This window comes from Perca flavescens, chromosome 4 (genome assembly GCF_004354835.1).
Source record: "Perca flavescens isolate YP-PL-M2 chromosome 4, PFLA_1.0, whole genome shotgun sequence".
NCBI classification, from domain to species: Eukaryota; Metazoa; Chordata; class Actinopteri; order Perciformes; family Percidae; genus Perca; species Perca flavescens.
The window spans coordinates 15,935,777-15,948,650 of NC_041334.1; the positions used below are offsets into that span (position 1 = coordinate 15,935,777).

At 38.7% G+C, this 12,874-nt stretch overlaps 1 protein-coding gene across 1 annotated transcript; it reads left to right on the forward strand.

Moving 5' to 3' along the window:
* The first annotated feature begins 1,190 nt into the window (after positions 1-1,190).
* igfn1.3 (immunoglobulin like and fibronectin type III domain containing 1, tandem duplicate 3) lies at positions 1,191-12,594 on the forward strand. Its single transcript, XM_028575520.1, has 21 exons — positions 1,191-1,320; positions 1,422-1,558; positions 1,692-1,791; positions 1,894-1,935; positions 2,018-2,063; positions 2,166-2,349; positions 2,467-2,580; positions 2,728-2,890; positions 3,056-3,328; positions 3,446-3,949; positions 4,052-4,176; positions 4,423-4,564; positions 4,705-4,998; positions 5,119-5,415; positions 5,538-5,717; positions 5,823-5,951; positions 6,039-6,347; positions 6,441-6,526; positions 6,678-6,870; positions 7,425-7,721; positions 11,599-12,594. The coding sequence occupies exons 1-21, from the start codon at positions 1,191-1,193 to the stop codon at positions 11,943-11,945; spliced, it is 4,092 nt and encodes a 1,363-aa protein (XP_028431321.1). The 3' UTR covers positions 11,946-12,594.
* The last annotated feature ends 280 nt before the right edge of the window (positions 12,595-12,874 follow it).

Consider the following 12,874-nt stretch of genomic DNA (forward strand, 5'->3'; position numbering starts at 1 on the left):
GTACACTGTTTTGACAAGTGGAGACTGGAGCTGACTTATTATACTCTTTTGTAGAAGTTAATTACGAATTATTTAAAATGATTAAGGTGATATCTGATCATCAAAATTGACCATTTTATAGTTTAAGAAATTTGATTTAATGACACAATAGAATAGGAAGTACAAGGAAGAAAAAGGGAAAAGGTTATTTTTTAACCACACAACGCAAAACCTAAATACAAAAATGGTTATGACTAATGTTACATTTACAGTCAGTCACTTGTGTCACTTCCTGAGTCATAATAGATGTTTTATGAGGTATGTGACCTACTTCCTGAAAAATTAGGCCTGCCTATTGCAGGAACCTACAAAAGGAATGTCAAGCATTTTGTGATCACAGGAATCCTTTAATCTATAGCACAGATAGAATTACTAACTCAGATATCCTCACACTATTTGCGATTCTTACTCTCATGGTTTAACACTGACGTCAGACAATGCAGCGTACACCATAATATTTGTAATTAGGGATTAGTAATTGAAGGGAGGAATAAATTGTGTCTCATTACATCTTAACGGTCTCTCAAAGGATGCTTTACTAAAAAATGCATGAACATTGTGTTGTAAAAGCAGGCATAATGCCTTAAGCCACTAGTTAAAACAATGATAAGTGATACCCATTACAGTTTCCGACCATCTGGAAGATATTAACTGTATGTCAGACAGATGGGAATTTCCATGGTTACTAGCAGTGGTCAAGTCATGCTGACAGCTCCAGACAACATTGGAATTTTAGTATATGTTGGGCATTGATATGGGAGAAAATAACCCAAATATACGATCCAAGCAACCATCAAAGTGAAGACCAATTAAAATGTTATATAAGCAAACTAAACAGTGTTGCCTTATTAAAGTAATAAGTCTTTTAAAACCGCATTCTAATGTTTTTGCATTAACAGAGAAGCTGTTGTCCAAATCAAGATGTTTAAAATACGTAGAGCTAAAGAGGAGGAGCCAACTGCTCCAGGGCAGGGTAAGTAACTAGAGTTTGAATACCCATCCTTGACAGCAAATTAATGCCAAACAATAAAATATGTGATTAAAAGTAAATGCAAGTATAGCCTTTTGTGTGAGATATGAACTTAAATCAAAGCTGTCAAACCTACAGAAGTTCTTTATAAGTGTGTAAATAATGCAATTTATCTCATTTAATGCCAGTGAGAATTAAAAAGAAGTCAAGGGTGCCTGGAGTTATGATCACGCAGTATGTGGAAGAACTACCTGAAGGCATGGCCACCCCAGATTTCACTCGGAAACCCATTTCTCTAACTATTCAAGAAGGTAAGGTACCAGCTCAAATCACATGCACAACCTAATTTCTTCCTGATGTTCTTAATCTAAGATAATAACATAATGGTACATTCCTGTTACCATTTCTGTAGGAAAAGTGGCAATCTTCAGAGCAGTCATTACTGGCAAACCAACACCGACTGTGACCTGGGCGAGAAATGATGGAGAAATTGATGACGAAAGGTGGAAAATGGTCCATGATACAAGTTCTGGTGAATACCAACTACAGGTGAGATCACGGACTATGTGTCACAAGGATTGCTTATACAAATGCAGCGGATCAATAAATACATCAGAATGATCAGTAGGCTGCCTTGCACTATTTTTTGCAAAAATACTGATAATCATGTATTGATTGATAGATGCCTGCTGTAACGGTGGATCAAGCTGATACCTACAAGTGTTATGCCAAAAATGAATATGGAAAAGCAGTTGTAACTGCTACGCTTAATATTATTGAGGGTCAGTTACTTACTTTTATTCCATTCTTCCATTAAACCAAATGTAAGTATTAAGATGAATTACATCTGTCTCACTTCACTGCATTTTTTTCTCCCATTTTAGTTGGCTTTAAGAAGACCCGAGCCTTGCAGGAAGCAAGAACAGGTACACAGCTTACATTTAATCTATAATAATGCAATGTCAGTCATTGAATGAAAGTTGTAAACTACTGCTGACTTTGTTGTAGCTGTCCGACAGACACCTGAGGACTTCAAAAAGGCCTTAAAACATAAGTAAGTAGTACATTTATAAATGGGAAAAAGTACGTGACATTTTGTTGTTGTTTTTTTTTGTCATTTATGACTATTACCTTAAAGTTTTTTTTCTTTTCGTAGGGTTGACACTGAGGCAAAAGAAGAGAAGAAACCAGAAATCGATGAGCGTTTTTGGGAATTGTTGATGAGTGCAGACAAGAAAGATTATGAGTCCATCTGTGCTAAGTATGGTGTTACTGATTTTCGTGGGATGCTGAAAAAACTAAGTGAGAGGAAGCTAGAAAGGGAGCAAGAGCAAGAAAGGGTATGTCTCATATTAATCTAAATGTAAATATAAAGCACCTACACAGCCTGGCATCTATATGTATATAAATGAAACAAACTATAAATATTATTTTTTTAATAATTCCAATTACTACAGGTTGTTGAAAGACTATGCAACCTAAAGCCCATTGAATTGAAAGATGATGGTGATGCAGAGTTTGAACTTGAAATGTCACTGAAAGACCCTACCAGCAAAATCTTCATATACAAGGTGAGATGTTTCATTTTAAAGATTAACTTTTTTCTCAATGGTGAAAACAAAAGCACTGAAAGTCGTGTTACATATTCTGCAACACGGACACATTCACATGCACACTACATATTGCTCCAACGTTTAGGACTGCTTATGTTTAAACAGGATGGAGTTATGATTCCTTATGATGTGGAAGCAGAGGTAAAACATGGACTGAAGCAAGTGGGAAAGAAGTTTGTGTTTAGCATCAATGGTGTTGACCCAGACGATGCAGGATTATACCAAGTTGAGGTTGATGGAGTTAAGATCTTCTCAACTGACTTCAAACGTAAGATGATGTGCCAAATTAATTATCTACAAACTTGACTGTAATGTGTACACAATGCCAAAACAACAGTCCAAAAAGAGCTACAATTGCTACATGAGTTGTCTTGTGACAGGAAATTCGAAATACCATCTTATGTTGTTAATAATATATTTGTGCTTCGTCTAGTTCCCCCTGTGGAGTTCTTGGTCAAGATTCAAGACGTGAAAGCAGAGGAAAGAGAAGACGCTGTGTTTGAGTGTGTCATCTCACAACCCCTGAAAAAGATAAAATGGACAGGAAAGAGTGTACCACTAGAGCAAGGGGACAGATATGACATCTTTGTGTCAGAAGATATGCTGATTCACACATTGGTGGTGAAGGACTGCAAGCTATTGGACAAAGGAATTTATGCGGCTGTGACTGGACAAAACTCCTGCAATGCCTGGCTTATAGTGGAAGGTACCCTTTACACATTTTGAATTGGATCTTTTCAGATTGTTCAACACAAGTTTATCAGATAATGAAAATGTCTCATGAAGCATTAAACATGTCCCGGTACTGTGTATTTTTTATTAGCTGACAGTGACCCAAACTCACAAGGAAAGAAGAAAGCTCGCAAAACAACCAGAGCGGGTGGTGGTGGAGACGAACTTTTGAAGATTGCTGAGGAGCAACGTGCTAAGGTACAGAAAGAGAGAGATGAGTTGATTGCAAAGGCAAAGGCGGAGGCAGAAGCAGCAGCTGCAGCAGCTGCCGCAGCTGCAGCTGAGAAAGCGGAAGCAGAAGCCAAAGCTAAAGCGGAAGCAGAAGCCAAAGCTAAAGCAAAAGCAGAAGCCAAAGCAAAGGCAAAGGCAGATAAAAAGGTAAAGGCGGAAGCTGGAGAATGCGCAGACGCAACCACTGTTGAGGGGGAAGAGGATGAAGATGACAAAGACGAGGATGTACAGGAGGAAGAACAAAAGGTACAAGCAAAGGAGGGAGAGGCTTCTGCTGAAGATGCTGATACTGAAGAAGGGGAGCCTGTTCAAGAGAAAAGAAAGCGAGTGCGAGCAGGCCCACTTGTCCCTGAAACAGTCATTGGTATGCATCAGCACACAGTATTTACAGTGTACTGCTTTGTTGTTTATACATTCCTGTTTCCAGTTAACAATAAGGTTAGTAATGTGAGGTATTTCCATTTAGACCCAGGAGTATACTTCACCGGCGGACTGTCAGATGTAACCGCAATCATTGGTACTGATGCAGAACTGGTCTGCCGGCTGAGCAGTGAGGACTGTGACGCAGTCTGGTACAAAGATGGGAATGAGGTGAGTAGGAGCTGGTTCAGGAATAGCTTTCATCTTTAACCTTCTGAGATTTAAGTGTGTTTAGGAGTGTGTGTTCTCATAAAATACATAGATCAGTCATAATGCATTATCAGCATGCACCACCAAAAAGCAATTCATGGTTTTTACCAGAAGCAAGAGCAACACCGGTACTGTTTTCACTTTTTGTGTGTGTGTGTGTGTGTGTGTGTGTGTGTGTGTGTGTGTGTGTGTGTGTGTGTATTTCAGATAACAGCTACAGAGGATATCTGTATTGTTAAAGATGGGACTTATCGCAAACTAATTATCAAGAACTGCAAAGAAGAGGATTCTGGAAAGTACCGATGTGAAGCTGATGGACGTAAAACAGAAGCTGCGTTAAGTGTTGAAGGTATTGTAATCAGAACTAATTTGAGATATTCCAACTAAAGCAATACAAACAGGTAGCCACTGTGAAAATGTGTAAAACAATATTCTTTTCAGCTCAGCAATAAAAGTCTCAGTTTAAAAAAAAAGTGTTTCTCCTGCTAGATCCTCCAAGAATTAATGCAGATGACCTCACCGAGTTCATAAAACCTGTCATAATCAAAACTGGGAAAGATGCAGCCTTCAAGCTATCCTTTGTTGGCCGGGAGCCCATGAAGATCCAGTGGTATAATGAGGGCGAAGAGCTGTTGGAGGACACCCATATCAAAATCGAGAAATCTTCCTCACACAGCCGCCTGCTGCTTACCAAGTGCCAACGCAAAACCACTGGAGAAATTAAGATCAAGATTAAAAATGAATGTGGAACAACTGAGGCCATCTCGCAGCTCGTTGTGTTGGGTATGGTTGTACGCTACATGTTGAGAACTGCATGTTCTTCTGTTGTACAAAAGTCATATATATATAATACAAGATGTTGATATAACTGTGGTTGTTCTTTATACTTCTGTCGTACTGCAGATAAACCAACACCACCCCTAGGCCCTGTGGATATCATTGAAGCTTCGGCAGCTTGCATTGACTTCAAATGGAGGACTCCCAAAGACAATGGCGGTTCCCCTATCACAGACTACATCCTGGAGCGCCAACAAATTGGCCGAAATAGCTGGAAGAAATTAGGCAAGATTGGCCCAGAGGCTAAATACAGGGATACTGATGTGGATCATGGAAGAAAGTACTGCTACCACATCAGGGCGGAAACTGATCAAGGCGTCAGTGAAATGATGGAAACCGATGACATTCAGGCAGGGACAAAGGGTGAGCCTTCCTACAAGCACACCGAAATGTATTGACAGTGTCTCAATTACAAAAGGCTTTGTGTGATCCAGTTAAAAAGTGACAGTTTTTTTTTTTCTATTTCTCTATTTCATCACTTTCAGCTTACCCTGGAGCTCCTTCTACACCAAAGATTATTAGTGCTTTCAAAGACTGTATCAATCTTGCTTGGTCTGCACCCACTAATACTGGAGGAACCAACATTTTGGGATACAACATAGAGAAACGGAAGCACGGCAGTAATCTGTGGGGCCATGTCAACCCACTCGATGAGCCCATCAGAGGTACAGGGTTTACAGATGTAGCATTGTCAAATACAAATGTTCAAAAGTAAAAAAAAAAACATATTCTACTTTATAGTCTTAATGATACTTTTGCCATACCAACAGAGACACAGTATGCAGTGAAGGATGTTGTGGAAGGCTTTGAGTATGAGTTCCGTGTATCAGCTATCAACATTTCTGGTGCTGGAGAGCCAAGTGCGCCTTCTGAATTTGTGTTTGCAAGAGATCCAAAGAGTAAGTAATAAGCCGATGAAAGCTATATTGTTATCATCTCAATGCTTAATTGCTCAAATCTCAATGGTTAAATGTTTACACTTTCAGAGCCCCCTGGTAAAGTTACTGACCTGAAGGTGACAGACTCCACATACTCCACTTTATCGCTGGGCTGGTCCAAACCCACGGAGGAAGAAGGGGTCAAAGATGAGGCTAAAGGATACTTTGTAGAGCTCAGACCAGCAGAAAACCCAGAATGGGGTCGCTGTAACTCCAATGCTATCATTGTGTCCTCCTATACTATTATGGGTCTAAAGTCTATGGCCATGTACTGGGTAAGAGTTGTAGCCACCAATGAGGGTGGAGACGGTGAGCCTCAAGAATTGGACAACTACATCATTGCAATGCCTCCTCCAGGTTAGTAAATGGAAATTGTGAACTGTCTGCAGTCAGAATTTGATACATTTTACCTTCATTTAATCACTTAAAACTCTCCCCACATTGTCACAGTAAGGCCTCAATTTACTGACAAAAAAATGAAGAACTTTGTGGTAATGAAAGCTGGGAATTCTGCTCGGATCAACTTCAACTTTAAGGTTCAGTATAATATTCATACAAACAGACACAAAAAAACACCCAGTTGTTTTGTTCAAAGTCATGTTTAAAGTTACAGATTAGACACTTCTCTGCCGCTCTACCAAAAAGTATAAACCCACATCTTAGCCCTGTATCTCCTGTTGTTGGCAGGCCTCTCCGATACCAGCTGTCAAATGGCTCAAGGACGGTCATCCTGTTCCCAAGCGTGTGACAGTGAGCAACACAGACACGTCATCGCAGTTAATGATCCCCTCATCAGAGCGCCATGACACTGGGATCTACACAATCATTGTCAAAAACCTTGTTGGTCAGGAGACATCTAGTGTTGAGATAAGAGTCACAGGTAAAGCTGGGCGATATGAAGAAAATCAAATATCTTGATATTTTTGACCAAATACATCGATATCGCAGCGATATTGTACGGTTGACAATTGGTGCTTTCACAAAATATTTACACAATGAGATTTTTGATAAATAATCAAAGGTTTAAGCCAATATATAGCCTAATATATCAATATAATTAATATAATTGAAATAATGCACAGCCCTAGTCACAGGTACAATGAAAAAAATAAAATTCCAACTAATGCATAACAAATAAAAAAAATAAAATGGGTAGGGTTTATGGTTTTCCAATGTGATATGTATTATATTTTTAAGATTATTCCAAAGTTGCTTTAGTTTTTGAATGGAGCAAAAGAGGTACTCAAATTTACATAATTACTAATTTAAGCTTTTAAAATATGTATGTTCTTTAAGGTGCAAAGATGCAAAGAAAATTGAGTCTTATGTATACTATATTTTTTGTACACTTTGGACTTAAGGGATGTGTGGGGAAAGTTTAAGGAGAGCATGACTAATAGCAAGATATTAATAATCTATCCTACCTGTTTCTAGATGACCCCAAGCCTTCAGGCCCCGTGGAGCTGGAGGAGAATGTGTCGGGAACAGTGACGGTCTCCTGGACTCCTTCTCCAGATGAGACGAAAGATGACAGGCTGCACTACATGATCACCAAGCGTGATTCTGTTAAGCGTAATTGGCAGACTGTGGCAGACCATCTCTTCAATAACAAGTTCACTGTCACCAATATCATGCCGGGAAGGGAGTATAAATTCCGGGTCTATACGAAGAATGACATGGGGCTTTCCAAGCCCTCTGAGTCTGCGATCTGGGAAGTGAAGAGAAAAACAGGCAGGTTTAACAAATATGATGCAATATTGTGTACTAATTTTAAACGACTAGTTTGTTAGTCAATTAGACAATCAACCGTTTCAGCCATTCATAAAAAAAAAATTCAGTTCAATTAATTTTTTTATAGTGTCAAATCCTAGCAGATGTTATCTCAGGACACTTTACAGATAGGTCTAGACCACAATCTATAATTTACAGAGACCCAACAATTCACCCCAAGAGCAAGCTTTGGTGCAACAGCGGTAAGGAAAAACGTCCTTTTAACAACTGGGTTCTTGGTGGGTGGCCATCTGACACGACCAGTTGGAGAGAGAGAGAGAGAGAGAGAGAGAGAGAGAGAGAGAGAGAGAGAGAGAGAGAGAGAGAGAGACATACAGAAATATGACTCATACTATATACTTTTAAATGTAATGTATCTAGAGTTGGGACTGTCAGTCAGACTAAACAAGACATGATTAGATGTCACCTCAGGCTCTCGAAACTTGTGATGGACATGTTTCACAGTTTGGTTCAGTTTTTATGGACTAAACATTTAATTGATTACAGTACAAATACGGTGCAAAATGAAGCTAGGGGTTAATAACACATGTACCAAGTTGACCGTTCTCTGGGATTTGTTTTCATGCTAATTGAATGTGACCAGTTATAGCGCAAACCGCTTATTAGCTTATAACGCTAGTTGTGGGGGCACAGGTAACGTAAAAAGAAATCGCTATTTCTATACCACTAACAAGGCTCAAAATAGTCCTACACTTCCACGGTAGCATAATGAGGGTCCCTACATGTAAACTGAAGCATTGAGAACTTTGTAAGTGTACAGACAGTTTATTAAAAAGATAGTTTAGAAAAACAGTACCGTTCACGTATACATGCGGGCGCCATCTTGGGAAAACAGTCATGACCAGTCGAACGAACCAGTAACCAGTAATATAGCTCAAGCAATATTTCAAGCATGCCGTTTGTTACAAAGTTCTCAACGCTTCGGTTTACATGTAGGGACCCTCATTATGCTACTGTGTGGTGCTATTTTGAGCCTTACCCCTGCCCAGATGACTAGCGCTATAAGCTAATTAGCAGTTTGCGCTAAAACTGGTCACATTCAATTAGCATGAAAACAAATCCAAGAGAACAGTCGACTCGGTACACATGTGTTATTAACCCCTAGGTTCATTTTGCGCCGGATTTGTCCTTTAACTGCAAAAATACTCAACAGATTAATCGACAATGAAAATAAGTGTTAGTTTTAGCCCTAGTGCACTATAAAAGGCATCAATCCAGATCTAAATATATATAGATAAGTATAGAGCTGCAAATAATAAGTTTTAGTTGAGGCAAAGAAAATTAATCATCATCTATTTTTTTTGTGATCAACAATTTTTTATTAGAAAAGAATGAAATGTTACATTTACAGTCACATTTACTCTGAACATGCATAGCACAAACTACAATACGACACTGAATACATAGCTCATGAGCGATAAAAGTGAGATGGTGAAGTAGATGAAAGATAGCAGTTATAATGTCAAAATTAACTACTAAGTATAAAACATTCACCAGAAAATAATAAAAATAAAATATATATAAAAACAAATATATAAAAAACACACAAAAACATATATGCATAAAATAAGTAAAATTAAATAAAAGTAAACACCCACAAATCTACATTCAGGTCAGAATTTTCTGTTTCACAAGGTGGTCTTGGATGGACAGTGTAATCCATGCCTGGATGGTTGTTAGTTTGGCCTTGTTGAGGCGTGCAGTTGTACACTCAAGAGAAGTAATATACTGGTAGGCAGTTAGGCAATATTGTGTTAAAGGTAGATTAGGGTGGAACCAAAGCCTTAAGATGGTCTTCTTCACGGCCGTAAGCCCTGCCAGGAGTAGTCTACGTTGGTTGAGAGTAAGGGATAGCTGCAAATCATCATTAAGAAGGCAGAGGGAGAGACTAGGTTGTATGACAATACCCAGTAGTGATGACACTATAGAAAATACCTCCGTCCAGAAGTGTCTGATAGGGGTGCACTCCCAGAACATGTGCATTGTTGTGCCAAGTGCCTGATCCGGGGAGTGAGTGCAAATAGGATTTGGGGCTAATTTCATTTTGAAGCGTTTCAAAGGGGTAGCATTTGCCCGATGTATCAGCTTGAAGTGTATGAGTTGATGCGCAAGATTTTTTGAGGCGCTACTCAAGTTTTTCCTTATATTTTTCCATAATGGAGCTGGGCCCAGTGTTATCAATTCCCTTTCCCACGCCCTTTCTACAGCGAGGTGTCCCAAAGAATGAAGGAGTATTGCATTGTAAATGTTACAGTACCTCTGGAGTTTTGCATGGGTCTGACCCACTTGAGCACTGGGTGCTCCGGAATCTGCTGATCCCAGGGCACTCCGTAAGCCTTCATAGCAGATCTCAGCCTAAGATAAAGGAAATATGACGTACCTGGCAGATCAAAGTTGCTTTTTATGTCAAAAAAATTGGCGCAGTGCTGCATTGTCAAATAAATTGCCGAAGACAGTGACTCCTTTACGAGCCCAAGACGTAAATACAAACGGCTTCCCACCAGACTGAAGTTATAATTGTTCCATAATGGGGATGTTTTATGAAATGTACTTGTTACACCCAGCATTTTTTCTCCAGACATTAAGGGAATTGATTATTTTTGCAACCTATACCTGTATAAAGTAAGTCCTCTAAGCGGTGTGGTTTAACCATTGCCGCCTCTATTGCCCGCCATGGGATTTGTGAATCCTGGTCTCTCCATACCTGCAATGACCTAATTTGGAAGGCATAGTAATAGAAATTCAGATTAGGGACCGCCAGGCCTCCTGTAAGCTTACTTCTTTGTAAAGTTGTTAGTTTAATTCTGGCGCGTTTTCCACCCAAGATAAATTGTGACATGAGAGAGTGCATTTCAGAAATAAATTTAGGTGGAGGAGCAACTGGAATCATAGAGAACAGAACATTTACATGGGGAAAGATATTCATTTTGATAGTTGAAATTCTGCCTTGCATTGAGACTTGAAGAGAGCCCCACCTCTTTAGATCCTGTTCTACTTTCTTTTTTATACCACAAAAGTTTTCAGATCTCAGATTAGGATAAATCTCTATGCCAAGATAGGTGAAGGACATACATATAGGGATGTCAGCTGGTAGCTGAACATTCTTAGCTGCTGAATTCAGAGGGAGAATGGCAAATTTAGACCAGTTTATCTTATATCCTGACATATTGTGAAAATATTTGAAAAGAGTCATAACTTGTGGTAAGGATTCCTGAATATTAGAGAGGAAAAGAAGGCAGTCGTCGGCATATAGCGAAAGATAGTGTCTGCAGTGGTCTACAGTTATAGGGGATATTACCTTGCTGTCCCTAACGGCCTGCATCATCATCTATTAATAATTTTAGTAACGCCATTAAAAATGCCAAACATTTGTTGGTTCCAGCTTCTAAAATGTGAGAATTTGCTGCTTTTCTTTGTCATATGATACTGAATGATATTTCTTTGGGGTTAAGACTGTTAGTCTGACGAATCTAGCAATTTAAACACTTTGGAATCTGAGAAATTGTGATGGGTTGTGTTTTTGTTAACTTTTGATATTTCATAAACTAGATGATTAATCAAGAAAATAGTTGTCGGATTAATTGATAATGAAAATAATTGTTAATTGCAGCCTTATATTTGTACAAGTAAAGGAACAAGTGAATAGATGTAATTAATAGGAGCATAAAAGGATTGACAATTTTGACTTGGCTGTCAAAAATCCCTCTGTCCCAAAACAATTATAGTAGCAAAGTGAGAGGTGTCACCATAACTCATCTAAAGGGAGATCAATCAATATTACACCCTTTTAACTTTGTTTCCATTTTCTTCCCTCCAGAAACATTTTCTCTGATCCTTCCTGCCTCTAAAAACTGCAACTTTGAGACACCTCCCTCATTCTCTGTTCCACTGAAAACGCACAAAAGTCCAGAGAGCTACGAGTGCTACATGAGCTGTGCAGTGACAGGAAACCCCAAACCCCATGTTACCTGGTGCAGAAATAGTATTAGCCTCAACACCAACACTAACTACTATATCACTAACACATGTGGGGTCTGTTCTATGGTGATACTCAAAGTTGGGCCCAAGGACAGTGGGGATTACACAGTAATTGCAGAAAACACTCTGGGCAGAGTAGAGTGTTCAACTAAACTTGTTGTTGAAGGTAAAAACACATTCAAATGATTTGTTACATTTTTGAATTCTACTTCTCCGGCTATATGTTTGAACATTAACATTATACTGTATCTTTAATCTCCCTCCTTCTTTAGATTAGGATGATGCAGTCGGCCTTAACTCCTGAAGATGCCTGTTCCATTTAAAGTATTGAATATAAAGGATTTGCCAATTTTGAAACCTGCTTTTTTGCGATTTATTGTATTGATGTGTTATAAAAAAACGGTGGAGAAGAAAATAAAGGATAAAAAGAGAAGAAACAGAAAAGCTCTTGATGACTATCCACAAATGTTTTCAAGCACCATTAACAAATAGGACAAATTTAAATTTTAAAACATTTTTTTTGTATTTGAGTGCAAAGTTTACTCAATTTATCTACTGGATGCAAAGAAGACTTTGACAAGACAAATCCTAGATTCAACACTAATGATATGCTAATCTTGCACCCAAAAGGGTTATTTATTGATCTAATGAATTTTTCCCTGAGCTGTGATTAGAGTTTCCTCTGCTGTGTTCTGAGTAAGACAGAAAATCAGCTGGCTTCTCTGAAGTTCTGACCTCATGGAAAATTGAAGATATGACAATATGTCTAACTGAGTATGTCTTAGTGTTTGTATGTAAAGTGTTTAGAATTATCAATCACTGTGCCAAAATAAATCCTTCCCTGTTCAATAGTGAACTGTTTCATTTGTCTATCTTTACTCTTAATGTAATTATGAGCGTGTCACTTAATATGTATCAAGACTAAGAGTCTACAGACACTCTAATGGCTCTGTGAGGCTGTATATAGGCACTAGGGGTGTGACGAGACACCCAGCTCACGAGATGAGACACAAGATTGGGTTCACGAAATCGAGACAAGATTTTAACACTATTTTACAGAAAACTACAATGAAGAAATAAGACTGGAAAAATAGTCCTTTATTCAAACAAAAGTT

Excerpts from the sequence above, each read along its gene's own strand:
- igfn1.3 (XM_028575520.1), top strand. The coding sequence starts at position 1,191 with ATGCCAGTGAGAATTAAAAAGAAGTCAAGGGTGCCTGGAGTTATGATC. Across the intron at positions 5,416-5,537 it reads CATTCAGGCAGGGACAAAGG|CTTACCCTGGAGCTCCTTCT; the intron begins GTGAGCCTTCCT and ends CATCACTTTCAG. Across the intron at positions 5,952-6,038 it reads GTTTGCAAGAGATCCAAAGA|AGCCCCCTGGTAAAGTTACT; the intron begins GTAAGTAATAAG and ends TTACACTTTCAG.